Source organism: Xenopus laevis, chromosome 4S (genome assembly GCF_017654675.1).
Source record: "Xenopus laevis strain J_2021 chromosome 4S, Xenopus_laevis_v10.1, whole genome shotgun sequence".
Classification (NCBI taxonomy): Eukaryota; Metazoa; Chordata; class Amphibia; order Anura; family Pipidae; genus Xenopus; species Xenopus laevis.
The window spans coordinates 80,800,926-80,823,376 of NC_054378.1; the positions used below are offsets into that span (position 1 = coordinate 80,800,926).

A 22,451-nucleotide genomic window follows, 5' to 3' on the forward strand; every position below is an offset into this window, starting at 1 on the left:
TTTAAGTTAACTTTTAGTAAGTTATAGAATGGTGAATTCTAAGCAACTTTTCAGTTGGTCTTCTTTTTCTCTCTTTATTTATTTATTTATTTTTTTTATTATAGTTTCTGAATTATTTCCCTTCTTCTTCTTCTGACTCTTTCCAGCTTTCAAATGGGGGTACTGACCCCATCTAAAAAACAAATGCTCTGTAAGTCTACAAACGTATTTTTATTGCTACTTTTTATTACCCATCTTTCTATTCAGGCCCTCTCCTAATTCATATTCCAGTCTCTCATTCAAATCAATGCACGATTGCTGAAATTTCAAACTGGTAAGCTGCTAAATAACTCAAAAACCACAAATAAAAAAAACAATTGCAAATTGTCTCAGAATATCACTTTTTACATCATGCTAAAAGTTAAATCAAAGGTGAACCACCCCTTTAAGTTCTAAAGTTGCATATGTATTGTGTATACATGCAACTGAACAATAAATAAAGACCAACTGAAAATTGTGCCTGAATACCACAGTCAATCACATAAAATTACTTCTAACATAAGGTGTTTCTAACAAAAGTGCTTGGTTATACCAAATTCCAAGGGGGCTCTGGCGATATTGTTGATCATCAAGCGAGTTTACTGTTCGATCAGAACTGGATGGCGACAAGTAACTGTGAGCTAATGCCTAAAAGAGAATAAAATGTAAGATATCATGAGACTTCCGCTAGAAATAAAATTGTTGCTCCATTCTATAATGAATACCATGAAACCTAGTTTACTTGTGAAAAGAATATTTATAACTATTATGAAATTATTAGAAAATCAAATTGTAAGGGGTAAACAAAACAAGGCTTAATCTGTTCCAGTCTCTTACCTCCAACACTTGATCTTGTTTGAGTGGATTGGATGTATCTAGTGTCTTCTGGAACCTCTGTAGATTTTCAGCCTGTGCCTGTACAGTAAGCAGTTCATTGTAGTTTTTAGACAAAAACAATTGTTTTCATGAAATCCAACCAAGGCCAATTTAAGAAAAATCTAGAATTAATTAATTACTTATCTAGGTGTATAAAATAAAAAAAATATTTCAATTCTCTTTCATTGTCTATTTCTGTTTTTTTTATTTAACTTGTATCAATTTCACACAGGATTTAAAGGGGAGCAATAAAAAAATAAATAAAAAATAAATAAATCATTTCATAAACACATGAAGTTTTCTAAATATAATAAATTCTTTTACCAATTTTAAAATAATTAAGTTACCTTGCACTATGCTCTGTCTCAGCAATCTGTATCTGCAGAGTACTATTTATTTGTTTATTTATTTTTTTTTAAATAGGGAGGTGTAATATATTATTGGGCTAATCACAATGTCAATACATTTGTAATCCTGTCCTTTGCTTGTGATTTGCAGGCAAGGCTACTAGAATACTAGCTGGGTGACTGAGAGGAGGACAGTGAATAGTTGCTTAATTATTTCATAAACAGTCCTTTATTTTTAAATGACAGAATTAAAAAAAGGTTCCTTACTTCCATAAAAGTTTCCATTCACTAGTTCCCCTTTAAATATGATGTCCTTAAAAAGGAAAACTAAACCCTAAACACGGAAGTGGCTAAAAAATGCAATGTTTCATATACTGAACCAACGTAAATTTTCAGCTTCTTAATAGCAGCAATGATCCAGAACGCCCAACTTTTCACATGGGGTCACCATCTTGGAAAGTGTCTGAGACACTCACATCCTCTGAGCAGCTGTTGAGAAGCTAAGCTAAAAGTCGTCACAAATTATCAAGCAGAAAATGTAATATAAGTTGATGCAACAGGGCTGATTATTAAATTCTGATGCTAGTTGCACTGATTTCTGTGCTGTTGTGTAGTATTTATCTCTATTAATTACTAATCAGCCTTATATTGTGACATTTATATTCTATGTGTACTGTATATTGTGAGTGGGTCCCTAAGCTCAGTAAGTGACAGCAGCACAGAGCATGTGCAGTGAATCAGCAGAAAAGAAGATGGGGAGCTACCGGGGCATCATTAGATTTTCCCTCTAAAGGGCACAGATCTTCCCTGCAAAAGGGCTGTGGTTGCCTTAGGTACAGAAGCACAAAACACAGTATACAGCATTTCTAGCTATTTCTTTAGTTAAGCTTTAGTGCTCCTTTAATGCCGTCCTTAACAGTCCTCATCACCTGTGTAGCTTTCTGACGTGCATCTTCTAGTTGCCTCAAGCTTGCATGGCCTTCCTGCTCTGCTTGTTGCCTCAAAGCAGCCATGTTCTGCTCATGGCGTTGCTGCTGAGCCTGTAGACAACAACATATTATGATTAAGGACAAGAAATGGAAAGGTAATATTAAAGTACAAATAATCTTATCAGGGATCTGTTGAGCTGTCTCCCAAATGTATGCTAACAGGGGCATTTGAGCATGTACACTACATACTATGAATCACAGGTATAATGACCTTGTCATATATAACAGCATTTAAATTGGACCACTAATAACATCTCTCACAAGGATACATGCCATTCCTTAAAGGAACAGTAACACCAAAAAATGAAAGTGCTTTAAAGTAATGAAAATATAATCTACTGTTGGCCAAGAATGGTGAAACTGGTGTGTTGGATTCAGAAACTCTACTATGGTTTATATAAACAAGCTGCTGGGTAGCTGTGGGGGCAGCCATTCAAAGCTGAAAAAGGACAAAAGGCACAGGTTACACAACATATAAGCCTTGTAGTATACAATGTGATTCTACATAGCTTATCTGCTATGTGTCCTGTGTTTGAATGGCTGCCTCCATGGCTACACAGCAGATTATTTATATAAACTATAGTAGTCTTTCTGAAGCAAACATACCCGTTTTACCAGTGCAGGGCACCACCACGCTTTCTATTCATTCTATAATAACACTTTCATTTTTTGATGTTACTGTTCCTTTAAGGGTGCTTAAACTCTAATTCAGGAAGAACCCAAATCAGCACTCACAAGTATGTCTCTAAGATTATGGGGACGTCTGTAGAACACAAAAGGAGGCATACGAAATTCTGGAATCTGCGCATAGGCTTTATGCAAGAGGGGTCAATGCTTATAAAATGACTTGATGTACCTTATTAACATGGCATGTATGCACAAAGGATATTCTAATTCCTTTGTTACTTTCCTGTGTCTTTTCTTGTATAAGAGTTTCACATTCTAGGCTTAACGTAGAACGTATTTTTAAAAAATATTTTGTTTCTTACTTATAAAGATTTCTTTGAAAGAAACCTATCATATAATTACTACTTTAGAATAACAATTTAATCTAATAGTGGTCTGGTTTTTTTTCTCATTTTAGAGGTTTAGATTTCATATATTTCTACCAATTAAAAGTTCAATGCATCTGCTCATTTGGTTAGCAGGACACAAGGCCAAATCAAGCAGTTGATTGGCTTGTACGTGGCCAGCTTTAAACAACTATTTGATTCTGCTTTGTCTTGTAGTACAGTGGCCCTCATTCTATGACTATATTTAAAATTCTTGCCATAAATCAAGGTTGGGCTTCTTTGTTTTACCAGAATAGAACAACAACACACAAAATTCCACCATGCAAGCATAAAATGTTGCAAAAACTTTAGCAATCACAGGTAATAAATTATGCATAAAACCAATGTAAAATATATACGTAATATTTTCAACTGTACCTTCATGATCTGTGCCAATGACACAGTTTCCTGTTGAGCCAGTGAAATTCCATGGACACGTTCCACATCACATAGCTGTCGCACAGACTCCTCCGTAGCACTAAGATAGTTCAGCTCTGCATACATGTGCTGTTGTAGTACCACAGGTGAATAATGGTTGGACCCTTTTAAAGAAACAGTAACTGATAAGAAAATAAACATTATAATTGGTTTTACAAACACCAATGTTAAATGCCTGGCTACTTATGTTTAAAAATAGTGTATCTTGAAGGATGTACAAACTCACATTTCGCACAATTCCAATGATTTTCATTTGTCCTTCCCATAAGCAAGGTAGGTCTGTGTTCAAAGGGCTACATGCCATTCCCTCAATTTTCCCACATATTTGTGCTTAATACAGATGAATACCTGTGCTGTCAAATATGTCTTTCTGCACACAGGCAAACAAAAGCAAGACCCACTATGAAAAGTTTAATTAGGACTGTCAGTTAATTAGGATGCAGGCAGTTTCTATTCCATATGATTTCTTTAGGTGACACATTTCCATAACCAATATGTAAGGAAGAGATGAAATATATTAACAAGATTATATGTACATTTATTGACTGTATGTATACATGTAGGCATACAGTCAATAGTAAAAGGTCACCAAATCCCACTTTCAAACCTTCTGGTTGGATGCCTACCTCAGCATTTGAAACTAGGGTGGAAAATTATGTTAAAGTGACATATAGAGGCCCATTAGTCAACTTTCTCATTGAGTGGTTTTAAAAAAAAATCCAAAAACCTCTAAAAGTCCAATGGCTAAAAGAATGTTTCAATAGGATCTGCACAGCTCCCATTGACTTTTATAAGACCTGACTGCTTTTACTTGCCAGAGTTTTGTATTAGAGTTTTTTGTGGTTTTTTTATTTTATAAATCTAAATTTATTAGAAATACAGATTTAGAGAAGAAATTCAATTTGGGAAAAATAGAAAGTCAATGTTAATAAATAGGGTCCACAATACTGCTTCAAATGCACAGTTGAAATACATTCATCTTGACTCGAGATGCATAATAACAATGCAATAACAAAATGGCGATTGCTCGCTGCCCTAAATTATACAAGTACTTTATTACATAGTCATTTTGCACTTTGTAAAAGGCTGGGGATTCAGCCTAAACTTCAGATTTCACTCTACTAATCATCCAGTAGTCTTACATATAAATATTCCCCTATATAAATTTCCCCTACCTTGAACAGGGCCAGACGCTATATCTGATGGTTGTGTTACAGAGCCTCCCGTAGTTGCCGCTGTTGGTGGTGCTGGAGTTTGCATTCCAATTTCTGTGAAATTTGTGTGAGGACTTTCTACATCTCTTCCAGTGTCAGACAAAAAGCTGACAAACAAGGAATAAAATATGAATGGGCAATATATATAAATATTTTACACATACATATAAGAGAGTCAATAACACTTTCAGTGGCTTTGCATTTAATAAATGTAATCTAAGCACTTCGAGTGTCAGCACCTTGGACTGCACAATGCATGAGATTCAAAGAATTAGATATAGCTGGCTGTTTTAAGCAAAGTGCTCGGCCGCTTGCCTTGCTTTAAAACCTTCTTACCTTGCCACAGAACGTGAGGAAAGATCTCCAATGGTGCTATCAGTGTCAGTGCCAGCTGATGGCTCTCTCCCAGGTGACAGAGGTGTGTGTTTGCTCGCAAGGTTTTTATGTTTAGAGCATGAGGAGCTTTGTTCTTCTTGGGGTATGTGAGAGCTATCATTCTGAAAATAATTTTCTGAAAGAAAAGACAGTAATGTATTTCTGAGTACAATTGCATAAACATAATGCATCTATTTTGAATTCGATTAGGGATGCCCAGAGATCTTGTTTGGAATTAGGATGAATTTAAGCACTTTTTCCAATTTTGGATTGAGCTGAATACAAAATATTTGTCATATGACTGTTGGACTTTAGGGATAGGAGTTTAAGTTTAACTTGGATGTCTAACCACATCCAAGGTCCCCTAAGTTACAGTTACAAAGATACAGTTAAATGTTACTCTATCAGTCATTTAGCCATTGTTTGAAGAATATCTAGTACAGCTAATACATGATCATCCCAAAAGTCAACATAATTGACCTTCATGTTTGCTTTCAGGTGTATCTAAGACTTTAAATTCTCCCCAAATCTCCCCCTAACTCGTCTTCATGCTAAGCCTGTCCTGCATTGCCTAAACAGGCAGAAATATACAGACTGCCCTTGCTGCAGTAGATCGTAGCTATACCTCTCATTTACATCTTTTACCTTGAACCACTATTATATTTTGGTCTGTGTGCTGACTTAGCGATCACCTGACCAGAAATAATGCAACTCTAAGGCTAGTGTCAAACAGCGGTTAAAATCTGCCTGCTGATATAAAAAGGCCAGAAATCAGCCCCTACACAGGCAGTAGTCTCCTCTTCTGCTTGCATAAGGAACTGGCGTGAACAAACTTGGCTGATTTTGGCAAAGAAATGTAAGATTTTATTGCATTTCGTGTGTAAATCAGTCGAGTGTGTTCATACCAGAGCCACCACAATGGTTCCTTATGGGAACAGAAGAGGAGGTTGCTGCCCGCATATGGGCTAAGTGTGGGAGTAAAAAAACAAAACTTCGTCCAACTTTGGCAGATTTGATGTATGTGTGCCCTTGGTTTGTTTGTGTGCACTCAGTGGCGTAACTAGTTGTTACTGGGCCCCATAGCAAATTCAATTTAGGGCCCCAAAATATTTACCAAGATATATTAAAATTGCTAATTAATTAGGGTCTCACTGGGCCCCCTACACTCCTGGGCCCCCCTGCAACCGCAGGGTCTGCTTCCTCTATAGTTACGCCCCTGTGTGCACTGTGAATCATATGAACTCAGGAGATGCACATTTGGCACTTCTCTATGTAGAATTACTGAAATGCACATACTACTAAACAATCTTAGCTATTTTTTTATACAAACACCTACTCAGTTTGCTTCCTTCCTGAGATAAGTATGATGTAGAAGAGGATGCATAACTTGCTCCAGAGGAACTCGATGATGTACCCTCATTTCTAGACTTAACCATGGGAAGTTCTTCATTGACACTAGAAGAACTGGTGTCCAGACTGGGTTGAAAAAAAAATAACAAAAAAAGAAAATTGTCATATTTCACTTATTTTTTAAAAATAATTTGAATTCCCTCATGACTGTTTTGGAGTAACTAGAGTTGACTTTGAATCGTTTTCGTTACTAGGCAGTAACCAACTGGTGACTTGGGGGGGTGGCACATGGGTCATAACTGTTTGCCTTTGAATCTGACCTGTATTCTAAGGTTCAATTGCAAACTCAACAGTTATGTCCCATTTGGTCCCCTTAAAGGAGAACTAATCCCTAACCCCCTCCACTGCCCCCTCCAAAATCCTTCCCGCAGCATCTATTCTTCTCTGGAGTTTCCCTGTATCCTGACCTGCTATAAATCTGAGTTGCGCAGTGGAGTTCAAAGGGGACATCTTCTGTCTGTCTCTGCACCTCTTCTGTCAGTTGCCAATACGGATCTTGTGGAAGCATGCACAGGAGAAGCAGATTTGGGACATAGATTGAACTATACATGCTCCTCCAAGATTGACAGAAGAGAATCAGAGAGACAGAAGATGGCACCTTTGAACAACTCTGCAGATTTAGAGCAGGTGATCATACAGGCAGACTTCTTTAAAGAATAGATGCTGCAGGGAGGGAGTCTGGAGGGGGCAAGGCTTTAGTTCTCCTTTAAAGTTGTGACTGTCTAAGAGTTAGAGAGCTGCAAAGCAGAAGTTGGGTTCTGTTTTGGTAGATATCAGGTAACTTCAGCCTTCATACATTTTGACCAACTAACTATATTAGAAACATTTTTTATTTTGCACAGCCTATTTAACCAGTTTTTATTTTTATACTGAACTGTTCCTTTAAAGGAGAACTAAACCCTAAAAATGAAGATGGCTTAAAATGCCATTTTATATAATGAACTTCTTGCATCGGCCTAAAGTTTCAGCTTCTCAATAGCAGCAATGATCCAGGGCTTCAAATTTGTCACATGGGGTCTCTATTTTGGAAAGTGTCTGTGACACTCACATGCTCAGTGGGCTCTGATCAGCTGTTGAGAAGCTAAACTTAGGGGTGGGCGCAAATTATCAGGCAGAAAATTAGGTTGACCTGTAATATAAGTCAATGCTACAGGGCTGATTATTAAATTCTGATGCTAGTTGCACTGGTTTATGTGCTTTCATATAGTAATTATCTGTATTAAAGGAGAACTTTACCCCTGAAATGAATATTATGTGACATATTAAAGAATCTTACCAAACTGGTCTATATATTTAAGTAAATCTTGCCCTTTTACAACTCTGGTCTGTGTGCTGCCTCAGAGATCACCTGACCAGAAATACTTCAACTCTAACTGTAACGAAGAATTGTGGAAGCAAAAGACAGAACTCTGTCTGTTAATTGGCTCATGTGACCTAACATGTATGGTTGTTTGGTATATTTGCGTGCACCGTGAATCCTACGATCCCAGGGGATGGCCCTTGTTTTTTAAAATGGCAATTTTCTATTTATGATTACCCAATGGCACATACTACTAAAAAAGTATATTATCATGAAAAAGGTTTATTTACATGAAGCAGGGTTTTACACATGAGCGGTTTCATGCAATATATTTTTAGAGAGACCGACATTGTTCAGGGGTATAGTTTTCCTTTAATTACTAATCAGCTATTATATTGTGACATTTATATTCTATGTGTACTGTATACTGTCAGTGGGACACTAAGCTCAGTAAGTGACAGCAGCACAGAGTGAATGAAGTGAATCAGCAGAAAAGAAGCTGGGGAGCTACTGTGGCATCTTTGGAGGCACAGATCTTTACTGCTAAATGGCTGTGGTTACCATGGGCTGGTACAGAAGCCCAAAAGATAATGTACAACATTTTAGCTACTTCTTTAGTTACGCTTTAGTTCTCATTTAAGATCATGATTACAAATGGGTATACCCCTCCTTTATTTGATAATAATGATAACTGTTTATCTCAAACATAGGACACCATGATATTATAAAATATATGCTGTAAAAAAAAAAAAAAAAATCTTACCTCTGCTGCCGAGCTATCGAAGTGCCACTTGGAATTTGACTGACTTGGCATGAATTAAAATCATCTGCATAAGAGACACTGTTTTGGTGGCTGGCTAATGTAAACGGAGGCATAAGCACTGGTGAATTTCGCTCCACTCTTCCTTCCAATTCTAAGTTAGAAACAATAGATTTCAAAAAGTCATAATGCAGGGACTGAAAGGTAAAAGAGGGGGAAAAAATCTCCATTCACTCACCATTGCTATAAAGCTGGTATGACTTGGTGAAGATGTTAACAATACTGTTTGGGCTCCCTTTTGCAAGCTCTTCCCAGGGCCCTTTGGCACTAGATGTCACCAATGGCTCATAGTTGTCTGCTTCTCTCTTAAATTCAAGTGGCTCATAGGATTTGCTTCTTGATTCTTGGTCATTGATGCAAAATGCTTTTGTTAATTTATTTGAGAAAAGTGGTGACCCATGACTAGGAATTCCTTCACCCTCATTCAAGTTCCCTTCACTCAACAGTGGCCCCTCACTAATTGAACTGGTGCTAGAGTTTTGTAATGGACTAATATTACTGGAAAACTCAATAGGCCTCCTACAACTTTCATCTCTTCCTGGGGGTAGCCTTCTGTCATTTATGACTTCACGTCCCCCATTAGTGATGGTTCTGTTTGAAAGAAATCTGTCTGGAAGTTTTTTGTACAAATCATTAACTCCAGGAAGGTCCATATGAGAAAAGTGACTTTCACAAGTACCAATCATCTTCTGTATTTCAGCTGAAAAAATATAATTCTCGCCATCTCGTTCAGGTGGGCTCTCAGGTTTTTTCCAAATAGTTGTATTATTATTTATATGATTGGGATCTGAGCCCCGAGTTGATGGAAAGACTAGTGAACCTCCAGCTAATTTTTTTGCCTCACTCTCAATTCTAGAGGACAAAGACACTGCCGTAGCCTTTAGAGACTCAATACGATCCAAGCTGCTCCTGAAATTAGAGGGCGGTTTTCTTTGCAAGTACGTTTTGTTGGTTTCTGGATTTGCAGTGCTTTTCCTAGAGCTAAGCAAAGATTCTAAGTCTTTTGGAATATTTAGGAAGTGAGAAAGAATGAAATCACCCTCTTTTTTCTGATTAAGACTTTGAGGTAGTGGACCTTTTGATGATATGCTGTCTAACATTGGATGGTATGTGTCCGCCAGGTCACTCCTATTAAAACAAAAAATGTACTATTGTTAAATTTAGCTTTTTATTACAAATATATTTGACACCATCAAAAATCCATGCCACACAGGTTTCTTACAAGTAAAATATCAATAGAATTGTATGTTCCTTTAAAAGGAGAAAGGATGTCATTGATCTGAATTATAATGCATTCACCTTTAAATAAATGTTTAGTATGATGTAGAGCAGTGGTCCCCAACCAGTAGCTCGCGAGCAACATGTTGCAACCCAACCCCTTGGATGTTGCTCCCAGTGGCCTCAAAGCGGGTGCTTATTTTTGAATTCCAGGCTTGGAGACAAGTTTTAGTTGCAAAAAAACAGGTTTACTGCCAAACAGAACCTCCTGTAGGCTACCAGTGCATATAGAGGCTACCAAATAGCCAATCACAGCCCTTATTTGACATCCCCATTGACATTTTCATGCTTGTGTTGCTCTCCAACTCTTTTTACATTTAAATGTGGCTCACAAGTAAAAAAAGGTTGAGGACCCATGATGTAGAGGAAACTATTTTGAAGAAAATTTGCAATTCATCATCCAATTTGCATTTTTTAAAATTTATTTTACTTTTGCTCAGCCGCTCTGCAATTTCAGCTTTATGGTTGTTAGGGTCCAAAATACTATAGCAACCAAGAAGTGATTTGAATGGGAGACTAGACTACAAATAGGAAGGGGTCTGAATTAAAAGAAAAGTAATAAAAAGTAACAACAACAACTTTGTAGCCTCACAGAACAATGGTTTTTTTGGCTGCTAGGGTGAGCACCATTTAAATGCTGGAAAGAGTCAAAAAGTATAAAAAAGATGAAGACCAAACTGGCCATACTAGAACATCTAAAACGCTAACATAAAAGTGACCTTTAATTAGACAGCATTTGCCATATTTTTAGATCGACTGTTACGTTAGTAGCTACTAGTAATCCACAATTCTTATTCATATTGGACTTTAAATTCTTCCCTTTTCAATGTTCTTTTAACTAATCGCTGATTAAGAGCTTTGTCTCACCTAATAAGTGGTTGCAGAGGCTCGGAGAGGGAGAGATCACTTCCTGAAGATGCACTTGTTGGTCTTTCTTGACCCTTGTTCTCTTTATCAGACTCCCCAGATGGCTGATATAAAACCTTGGGCTAAAATAAAAAGAAAGAACAGGTGAGCAAGGTAGGAAATGGAGTTACAGCTGTTGCTTGGCACATTCGCAGGAACTATATTTAGTGGAACCGGGAATTTTTAAACAAGATATGCTTTGCCATTGAGATGTGTACTTAACTCATCACACACACATTTTAAGCCCTCCAAGTCATTTTAAACATCCTTTATTCACAAGCTGTACAAAGTTTCTGAGGACCGATCAATTTCCTCAGGTACAAAGTTAAAGGAACAGTAACATCAAAAAATTAAAGCATTCTAAAGCAATACAAATATAATGTAGTGTTGCCCTGGACTGGTAAAACTGCTGTGTTTGCATCAGAAAAACTACTGTTGTTTCTATAAATATGCTTCTGTGTAGCAATTGCAGCAGAAAAGGGTCAGGTTACACAGCAGATAAGCTCTGTAGAACACTATGGTGTTATTATTATTATTATTATTATTAACATGTATTTATATAGCGCCAACATATTGCGTAGCACTGTAAAGTAAATGTGATTATACAACTAAATCACATGAATTATATACATAGAACATATGGAGTTACATACATCACAGTCAATACCGGTACAAAAGGTGAGGAAGGCCCTGTGCATAGGCATACACTCTAAAGGGAAGGGAGTAATACACAAGGTGTGGGAGTGGGCAAGATCGAATTAAGTGGGTGATGTGGTACTGTGTGTGGTGTTGCGTTTGGTAGTTAAGCAGAGTGAGAGTAGGCTTCTCGAAAGAAGTGCATTTTAACAGATTTCTTGAAAGCAGAAAGGTTGGGAGAAAGTCGAATAGACCATGGGAGAGAGTTCCAGAGGAGGGGTGCAGCCCTTGCAAAGTCTTGAATGCGAGCATGTGAAGAGGTAATGAGAGAAGAGTTGAGTAGCAGATCAGTAGAGGAGCGTAGTAAGAGATTAGTTCAGAGATGTAGGGTGGGGCAGAGTTATGAAGTGCTTTGAAAGTCAGTGTCATTAATTTGAATTTGATTCTGAAAGGTAACGGAAGCCAGTGCAGGGATTGACAGAATGGCGAGGCAGAGGAGGAGCGGTTGCTGAGGTGTATGAACCTCGCAGCAGTGTTCATTATGGACTGGAGAGGTGACAGTCTCTGGAGGGGAAGGCCAATTAAAAGAGAGTTACAGTAGTCTAGACGTGATATGACGAGAGAGTAAGAATTTTGGCAGCATCTTGGGTGATAAATGATCGTATTTTGGATATGTTACTTAGGTGGAAGTGACATGATTTAATAAGTGACTGGATGTGAGGAGTGAATGAAAGGGCAGAATCTAGGATAACCCCAAGGTGTTATCTGTTATACACTATTTAACCTGTGCCATATAGCCTTTTTTCAATTTCCACCATTTATCTATCTATCTATCTAATCTATCCATCTAGATTAACCAAAAGTAAACTAGTGCATTGGTTCAGGTTTAGTGAACTTTATAAATAGCACATAGGGTACTGTGATAAATAACTGCAAAAATTATGCAGAAGTGTTATCAAAACAATGTGTGGGCCTTGTATACAAAAAGATACATAAAATAAAAAAATGCCACTGGATAATCCTAAATACAAAACTACCATTTTAAGGCCAATGTGTTTATCGTCCTTGAAGGAGGCTAATTAAACGCGTACAAGCAGTAAGAGGTTATAAAAAAGTACCTGCTTTACTTGTGCAGATAGATCAGACCAGGCATGCCTTAGCACCAATCTTGACACAGTTTCAGGAGGTTGTTGTATCTTATGCTCTGTTTTGTGACTGTAAGCAGCATCCTGTAATTCTGTCCCTTGAACATGCTGGCCAGTAGTACAATCCTTTGCTTTGCTGAAAGCCTCTTTCTGTTTTTGATAAAGCTCCTGCAAACGTTTGTTCTTTTGCTCTTCGGCTTGCCTCTGTTCTTCCTTCTCATCATTCTGCTTTCTTTTTCTCTCTTCCTGTTGGCGAAGAATGTATAGACGTACTTTCTCTGTGTCGTAATGACTCCTCTTAGAGGAGATGTGGGGTTCTTGAAGGGCATGTGATTTTCCAGGTTTTCGTTTGGTAGGGCTTTTGCTTCTGCCTCTTGTCTGCTTCTGTCCTTCAATTCCACTGTCAAGCTGCAAGTCATCCAAAATGCCTCGGATCTCCAAGGGCAGGAAATCTTTCCTTAATTCTGCAGGTTCTGTGTGATACTTGTCGTCAAGAGTTGAATTGCATGTTTTGTCATCGTTCTGAAAACTTGTGGTGGTAGCTGGGTCCCTGCAGTAGTTATTTTCATGAACTGCTTTTGAATAACGCACAGAACTGGCTAAATACAGGGGAAAAATTAATTAATTCATACAATGATATTTTTCAAAGAGGACTGTATATTTTTTCTGTTGCAATGTTTCTCTTAATCCAAAATATTGCTGAACAGCTGCAGAACTTTCTTTGGCTGATGTTCAAGCATGGGATTTATTATCTGGAAAGCTCATGTTCTAGGGTTCTTTCATTTAAAGGGATTTTCCATCATGTGGATTCCCATAACATAAGGCTACATTTGATACATCCAGACTGTTCTGTGGTACTGGCAGATGAGCATCAGCTTCGCTTCACTTGCAGTCTGCTAAATCATACCATCTCCAAGAGCAAAAGCAACTATGCCAGTGTATGTCCATTTCAACTTTTGTCTAAATTTGATAATGTGATAAACAATGGATTTGCTCTCACATGAGGCACACATTTTCTTCTAGTTGGGTAGAACACATTCCCATGTTGTTTAGCTCTTTTAACATTTCCCCTGTTTTCTTTCCAGTGAAAACTTTTGGGACTGTTTTGTCATCTGTGTGGTATCACAACTACTATTTGTGAAAGCTCTACAAAAATGTCTATTTTGTTTAATGTTTAGTAGTAATACTAATATTACTAATACTCTACAGGCATACACATACATATATACATACAATTTTTTAGTAGTAAATCACCACTGCTCTGATGTTATCTAGAAGTTTAAATATACCTGTTTTTAAACAGACACCACCACACGTTTTTATGTGAATAACAACCACTAACCTGTTTTACTGGACAAATCTTCATTTTCTGTCTGCTTCTCCCTTGACAAAGTTTGTTTGCCTATTTGTTTCCCCCTGGGTTTTGTAATCTCCTTTATTTGCCTTTCACTAGACACAGACCTCTTGCCTGTATCTTTTTCAAAGGAGCCTTGCCTCTTATTTATTGGTCCATCAACTGAAGGTGTTTCCTTAAGGGTATGTTTGCCATCAGATAGAGCTTTAAGTTCCTTTTTAATCTTGGGTGTTGGGCCCACGAGCTGTTTTACCAATTTCTGCCCATCTCTCCATGAAGACGTACTTATAACACTTCCCTTTACTTAGAAAAGGAAAAGATACCAAGACATAAGTTTCAAAACACACTGTAAAGGTTAAAATGGACACTAAAATTACAGCAAAGTGTGCATTCACTAACCTGGTTTACTCTCAGGAATCCCTGTGCTTCCTCCACTAGCCAATCTCTGAACTTTCTCCACTGGTATGGAGGTCTTCTTTATTTGAGACTTCTCATTTGTAGAGACTCCCTCTGTATATAGAATGACATTTAAGCAAGACTTGAATTATGCAGAATGTGTGTGAGAGACAGAGAGAGTGTGTGTGTGTGTGTGTGTGTGTGTGTGTGTGAGAGACAGAGAGAGTGTGAGAGAGAGAATGTGAGTGAGAGAAGGTGTGTCTATATTCATATATATAATATAGATTATATAGAGAGAGAGAGAGAGAGAGATATTTTGTATTATTTTTTTAACACCAAGCCTCACCTTGGAAAGAAGGTTGAAGGGTTACATACAGCAGTACACTGTGGCTGTTATCTTCCTTGCAAAGCTTACCATCTAAAGTACAAATTTTTTTGTCTGGTGGGTTAAACCCTGAAATAGATCGTAACAAAACATTAACAATTCCATGCGCAGCTTCATTTATTAAAGAATCACAGCATTAAAGGCCTGGATAAATATCAGCTATGTACAATATTCTTGGGGCATTTGACTGCTGGATTGTCCCATACAAAACTCCATGGAACAGTAATTTATCTTCCATGTTCCTTGAACATAGACTTTTTGTCAAAGCCCGAGGTAATCTGCATGTTTATTTGCTGCACCAGGGTGAAGGCTAAAAATGCATATCATGTATCCAACACTCCCAGTGTTGTGTAGTGGTAATGCAGGGATTTCAGACATAAAATAAATATTTATCTCCACCTGCCGCCCAAAATGTCCTAAAAGCTGAGCCCAATGCTTATTTTGGCTTTTAAGTTTCCCCTTTCACTGTTCAGTCATGACTTACCACTATAATAATTCTCTATACATCTGTACAGGAAACTTGGGATATGTGGCTAAAGAGAAGATCTCACCTCTGTAAGCAGGCGGTGGTGGTGCAGATGTCACTTTGCGAGTTTTTGCATTAGCAGTAGGATCTGTGCAATGTGATGAAGAATACAATCCCTTTCTAACATCCTTCTCTCCAGCAAGCTCCCATTGACGACGTATACGCTCTTTCAGCTTCTCAAGTTTAGCATCTGGTTGCCGCCTCTTTAAAGTTTCGAGTCTATGGTTAGAGGAGTTGAATGAGGAGTTTGGCTGAAGAGTCTCAAATGTTCTTACTCCTCTGTAAGTGTGCAGAGTAGAATTTGCAAATTCATTGGGGGACCCAGATAACCTCAACTCCAAAGCATCAATTGCAGGTCGGTCATTTAGGTATTGAACATTAGTGTTGGCCACTGATGATGAACATGTGCTTTCAAAGTCCCTTTCCTCTTGCTCACCAGCATTAAAGCCAGATGCTGGCAATAAAATATCCCTCTCATTTGGAGTTGAGGAGGCACTAGCTTCCCTAAAACACACAGTTGCAAATACAAAAAAAAGTAGTAAGAAGAAGCATATGATATACAGGAACAGAGACTTTTAAAACAATATATATATATATATATATATATATATATATATATATATATATATATATATATATATATATCACACACACATATATACACACATATATATATTACTATGTGGGTAGACAGTAAAGAAACACGTATGAACGGATTTCAAGATTAAAGGAGAATTCAACCTATAATAAAGGGGGGTCTAACCAGGGTAGGGGGAGGGTTTTTTCAGGTTTAATTCTCCTTTAAAGGAACAGTTCAGTGTGAAAATAAAAACTGGGTAAATAGACAGGCTGTGCAAAATAAAAAATGTTTCTAATATTGTTAGTTAGCCAAAAATGTAATGTATAAAGGCTGGAGTGACTGGATGTCTAACATAATAGCCAGAACACTACTTCCTGCTTTTCAGCTCTCTAACTCTGATCTAGTCAGCGACTTGAAGGGGGGGCCACATGGTACATACCTGCTCAATGAGTTTGTAATTGATCCTCAGCATTCAGATTCAAAAGCAACAGATATAACCCATGTGCCACCCCCCCTCAAGTCTCTGATTGGTTACTGCTTGGTAACCAGTCACTGTAAACCAAGAGAGCTGAAAAGCAGGAAGTAGTGTTCTGGCTATTATGTTAGACATCCAGTCACTCCAGCCTTTATACATAAAAGTTTTGCCTAATTAACTATATTAGAAATTTTTTTTATGTTGCACAGCCTATTTAACCAGTTTTTATTTCTACACTGAACAATTCCTTTAAGAATGTAAAACACAGATTCAGTATTTAAACAGTACCTGTATGAAGCTAAGGGATCCCTAAATGCTACATGACTTGTAATTTTTATATTACTCTCCAGTGTAGTGGCACGCAAGGGACTGCGAGAAGACTTTTCCCTACTGGTTCTGCTTCGGCGTACAGATTTGTGCAAGTGTCTATTAGAGTCATCCAAATATTTTCCATCTGCAAGGAAAGAGAGTATAGTTATACAAAAAGGTTACTGAAACTAACTCTTAGCATAAAGTTGTTCCAGTGACTGGTTCAACTGCCCTTTGGAGTCAAAAAGGATATTAATTTACCCCCAAGCCAAACTACAGTGACACATTTTCTGCCTTCCTTTGGGTCAGCTAGTAGTTAAGCAGGTTTAACAAACAAAATAACTTGATGGACAAATGTATTTTATTTCATCTACTATGCAACTATATAAATATTTACCAAGAGTCCAAGACTGTCAAACACACTACAATGAACAAAATTAGGCAACAGCAGGAAAAGGGTTAAAGTTCCATCTATGACGGCCAGTCAGCTGAATTAGTGTAATTGTGCCAACTGTGTGACAAAAGTTTTAGAACATCTTACAGAGCAGTTCAAGGGTCAATCAAACAGATATCCAGGAGTGTGGACTATGTAAGGCCAGCATATAAACAGAATGATACCTTATTCCTGGCAGGCAGATGTAATTTTGGTCCAAGTTCTCTAATGCAATATACTTTTTATATAGAGTGATGTCAGAAAAACATGAATGGGCTATGCATATGAATATTAGACTGGCCTGTGACTTTGTTCTCTGCCTGTACCTATTCTCTTCATGTGATACTTCTGCAAACAGTTAAGCTTGCCTAAGGTGCTACCTTGTTTCTCAAGAAATACTAATGATGTCCAGCCCAAAAGCTAACTATTTTCAGGATTTATAGAATGATAGCCTTCTTTTGAGTTTGCAATGAAACTGAATATCAGTTTATCAGTCAATTCCTATTTTAATTTTTTCCCAGCAACAAACTTTTCCATAACTATTCTATAAGGTATTTCAGAAAATGTTCCAATACTTACCTTTGTGGCTTATTTTACGAGTTGCACTGCTTGTTGCTTTTTTCGTGTCCATAGTGGTGTTAAAAACAGTGTTGCTTGCAGTGGCCACATCCAGCTTGCTTTCAGTTTATCTCAACTATCACAAAAAAATTGTGTCAAATCTTCTAATAATTGCAATACTAACCATACCAAGCAAAAATTATAAAACAGATCTGCATATATCTGCAAATAAAAGATAGCGGTAAAGGGTCCAATTACTATATTAAAGGGGTTGTTCACCTTCAAAACAGGTAAATTGTTTTCAGATTGTTCCCCAGAAATAAAGACTTTTTTTAATTACTTTCTATTTTTTATGATTTTTCCAAAATCTACAGTAAGTTTAAAGTTTAATGTTCCTGACTCTGGTGTTTGAATGTGTCAGCTCAGTAATTCAGGTGCAGACTCTAAACCAGGGGTGCCCAAAAGGTAGATTGGGATCTCCCAGTAGACCTTTAACTGGTGAGCAGTAGATCTCAAGACACTATCACAAACAGCTTGCCTAAATCACCCTACTGTTTCATGCTTTTCATTCAGATATTTATTATGTTCTGGTTACATAAGAAATTGTGGTTTGTTAAATATAGCAATACACATTTTCCCATAAATAAATATTTAAGTAATATTTTCAGTGGAACCAGAGCTGGGCCAAGTCAGCTGGGCCAAGTCAGCCGGGCACCCTAGGCAACCCAGCTGACTACGTAGCCCTCTTCTCAAGTGTGTGCGATCGCATGCGCAGAGGCGCGCATGACGAGAATTCCAGACTCGAGCATGTGTGCGCATTTGCTCGCGTGCTCAACGTTAATATCAGAGCTGCTGCCGGCGGTGGGGGACACGAGTGGCAGGCACACACTGAAAACACAAGAGTAGCTGCCCGAGATGTGAGACACAAGGGTCTGAGCTAGGGGAAGGCGTCAGAAGATGTACGAGCTTGGCGCCCCTCCACCTTTGCGCCCTAGGCACGTGCCTCTTCTGCCTACCCCTAGTTCCGGCCCTGAGTGGAACAGAATGCTAACAATGGATTTATGGATGTAGATCATAATGGGACAACATTACTAAAAGTACACCTCACATTAGTAAAGTATAGGCACTCCTGCTCTATACTGTTACAATTTTGCAACATTTAGTGGATACATTTCTCAGCAGCATCTGTGGAGTATCAGCAACTATTGTATGAATTGTAACAGCTGCCTTTAATGAAACTCAGGGCTTCTGCTCAACAGGCACAAAGATAAGAAATGTATCAACTTAATGTATCAATTTAGAACAGTTTACAGAGTCGGTGACCCCCCTCCCAGAGCTGTGTTAGACAGTGAAAAATAACATTTAACACTTCAATATTAGAAAAATGGTAAAACAAAACAAAAAAATTAGTTTTTATTTCTGGTGAACTATCTGAAACCAACTGAACTTAAAAGTGTTGGAAAGAGGAACAACTCCTTTAAGATTAACATGCACAATAACTGCTGACAATACAATGTCACCAAAAGAAGTGTTTTTCGCCCAATTTCTCTACCTTTGTAGTGGGCAAATTGAGCCCATTTTCTCAGACACCAGGCAAATCGCATTATGTGATACAACCCTCTTGCCACACCTAAACCAAGCCTAATGATTGGTATATGATGAACTGCACAAACGGGGTGATGCCATTTCTTCTGTGCTCTCTGGGGCCCCCTGCAGCAAATTGGGTCAAATCCATTTTTTGAAGAAGGCTGTTCAAGCCAGGGTAAATAGTCAAGCATTTTGGATAAACTGCAGTGCCAAACAAATACAAAATCCCTGTAACTATTTTTTACAAATGATGTTCGATATACGGTCATTTTGTTGGAAGATGTACCAACTTACCACCTACTTTCTTTTCTCAATTATTCTGTATTTTTCTTTCTTCATATATGTTTAATACAAATTTATAATGGAAAAAAATCCATGTCACTCTATTATATTGCTTTGTACTTTGAAATGCCTAAATGATTTTATCATGACAGTAAACACATGAAACCAAGACAACCAAGAATAAACATTTAATTTACGATGTAAAATTATTTGTCAACAAACTGCAGTCTGTAAACAAACAACCTTGCTTACAGATGAAATTAATAAGACTTCCAAGAACGCAAACATTGCAAAATATCAGGCTGTAGGATTTTAGGACTTGTTTCGATACTAAAACAAAAAAGATTTTGAGAACACAGCAAAAGAAAACTGCTGCAAGCAATCTTCACATGAATTCATGATGAATTCTGTATAGCTGGCTAGGTTTACTTGTGTGAATTTGAAAATGTTACCATATTAGATTCCACATCTTTAGTATCAGTTTAAGTAAATGTTTTCCAGTTGCTGCTTACCTGGAATAATATCCTGACTCTGAAATAGAGTGCTAGGACCTTTTCAGCCTTTCATCTAAAAGTGTAAGAAAGAACAGTTACTGTGCTGAAGGCCAGTGGAGTAAACAAGAACTAAGGACCAACCAGAAAATGTAGTGTCAGCCACAAGTATAAATGGTCACAGACTGCATGAGAGTGTCTGCAACAGCTGCTGTGTAGAGGTATCAAATGATAGATGCATGTTTAATGAGAAGTGGAAGCCAGCAATTTACAGTCCTAGTCCTGCCTGGATCTGTTCAGAGAGAGTTATCCTTCTGGGATACAAAAATATAACCTGTGAATCTTACATTATGAGCAACTGACCTTTTCATAGTAAATATGGATAGAAAAGATCATTTTTACTCAAGAAAACAGCTTGCATGCAACATTTTAGAAAATTATTTATGCAAGTAACCTTTGAGTACTGAACAAAACTTTTACACATAAGCTTGTATTCCTGGAGAGTCTCCTTCTACCCCCTCCTAAACTGCACCAGTTTGGCCATCCAATAATGCCCCATAGACTTTGGCAAGAGGCAGAGTAGCACAGGCACAATTGCAAGCAATTACCGACACTGGGAACCTGTAGATGAAGCGGATGCTGACCTGACTTCAACTGAAAATACTCAAGTTCTGCAATCACTGGTTAGAGGATTTAGTTGCACAAGAAGGTGCCAGTGAACTCTGCTGTGCTACTTTGCTTGTTGTAAGGTGAATGGGTATTATAGGGAGGGGGCAAGTTGGTGTGGATTGGTAGTAGTTACTCTTCAGGAGCATTGGATTCAATTTTTAGGTTTCATTTTCCTTTCAAATAAGGTCATATGAGAACCAGTTGTTGGGCTGTATGTACTGTATTACATTTAAATTACTATCCTTCTATCTGTTTTTTTTTTTCTAGAATCATCCCATTTAATGTATATAAAATGTTTGGGCTGTACTGATAGCAAATGTATTACATTTAAATTATTATCCTTTTTTTTTATATATACATTTGATCATTATAAAAGGGCAGCCATACGATAACTTTCTTACTTTTGTACAACGTACAGGGCAAACCCCATGCTTGCAGAGTCTTGTGTTTTTGTCGGTACTGGTTATGAAAAAATAAAGATTTGTTTCTGCTACAGTCATCCAGCACACCAAGTCTCAAAGGCTGCTAAAAACACCCCTTTCATGTTTCATGTAAAAGGATTTAAAGAGGTAGTCAAACGTTAGCCTGTTATAGAATGGCCAATTAGCAACCTATGAATTGGTCTTCATTTTTATTTTGAATAGTTTTTGAATTATTTTCCTTCTTCTTAGGACTCTTTCCAGCCTTCAAATTCCATATTCCAGTCTGTCATCCAAACCACTGCCTGGCTGGTAGGATAATTTAGAGTAGACTCTAGCAACCAGTACAACACTCCAGTTTGGAATTAGTGCTAAGGGAGGTGATGAGGAAAGGTTGTTTCATGCCACAGGGCCAGATGAAGGGCCTAAAACTCTACATTTTTAACGAGGCTTATGTACTGGCAGAGATTTGTATATGCCATGCCCATGTTTAGAGACCACCCCACTAGATGTGTCTACTACCTGCTCTGTGAAATCTGCACAGTAAAGTTATCCACACTGAAACATTCCATTGACCCCCAGCCTTACGTGGCACATAGGTTGTCAAAGTAGCACAGTTAGGTTAACTAAAAATTAACTTTAAACGAGGACTAAGCCCTAAAAATTATGTTGATAAAAATGTCTTATAAGTTATATTATAACTTATGCAAGTAGTTTAGCCAGCACACTTCAATCAGGAGCAAGTCATACAATGTCCACTCTACACTGTTCTCTTCAATCAGTATACTCACAGACAGCACCAGCCATGAATTCTTTGGTTAAAACGCCTTTATTAGGACATGGGCTCTGACCCAGAAACCCAGCAAGGTTTCAGACTGCCATGAGTCTTTATCAAGCTAAATCAAAATGAATGTTGATAAATGCACTTGCGTCGCTTCGATCTCTGAAGTCGCCTCACAAGGAAACTTCGGGCGACCTCGGAAATCGAATCGCCGTGAGCGCATTGCCGCAGGCAATTTTTCATTTTAGCAGGCGGAAGGCAGTTCAGGGAGATTGTCGCCCCGAAGAAGAGGCAATTAGTAGCTAGGCGACTAAATCTCCCCAAATCTGGCCGTGTGCTAAAGCCCAGCTGCACTGTAAGTTGGAGTGATATCACCCCCTCCCTTCTTGCCCCCAGTAGCAC

At 37.9% G+C, this 22,451-nt stretch overlaps 1 protein-coding gene across 2 annotated transcripts in view; it reads right to left on the reverse strand.

Moving 5' to 3' along the window:
• cep350.S (centrosomal protein 350kDa S homeolog) overlaps positions 1–22,451 on the reverse strand; it is a 41,765-nt gene that overhangs the window by 16,932 nt on the left and 2,382 nt on the right. For both annotated transcript variants that reach the window (XM_041561519.1, XM_018260985.2), the window contains exons 2-19: positions 20,202–20,256; positions 17,842–17,956; positions 16,809–16,974; positions 15,491–15,969; positions 14,901–15,008; positions 14,558–14,668; positions 14,147–14,461; positions 12,778–13,403; positions 10,985–11,106; positions 9,018–9,967; positions 8,783–8,933; positions 6,646–6,785; positions 5,271–5,445; positions 4,896–5,041; positions 3,661–3,824; positions 2,171–2,281; positions 856–933; positions 572–666 (exon numbers count right to left, since the gene is read on the reverse strand). In XM_041561519.1, coding sequence (XP_041417453.1) covers positions 572–666; positions 856–933; positions 2,171–2,281; positions 3,661–3,824; positions 4,896–5,041; positions 5,271–5,445; positions 6,646–6,785; positions 8,783–8,933; positions 9,018–9,967; positions 10,985–11,106; positions 12,778–13,403; positions 14,147–14,461; positions 14,558–14,668; positions 14,901–15,008; positions 15,491–15,969; positions 16,809–16,974; positions 17,842–17,893 — 3,989 coding nt within the window. In that variant the 5' untranslated portion in view covers positions 17,894–17,956; positions 20,202–20,256. The remainder of the gene's footprint in view (positions 1–571; positions 667–855; positions 934–2,170; positions 2,282–3,660; positions 3,825–4,895; positions 5,042–5,270; positions 5,446–6,645; positions 6,786–8,782; positions 8,934–9,017; positions 9,968–10,984; positions 11,107–12,777; positions 13,404–14,146; positions 14,462–14,557; positions 14,669–14,900; positions 15,009–15,490; positions 15,970–16,808; positions 16,975–17,841; positions 17,957–20,201; positions 20,257–22,451) is intronic.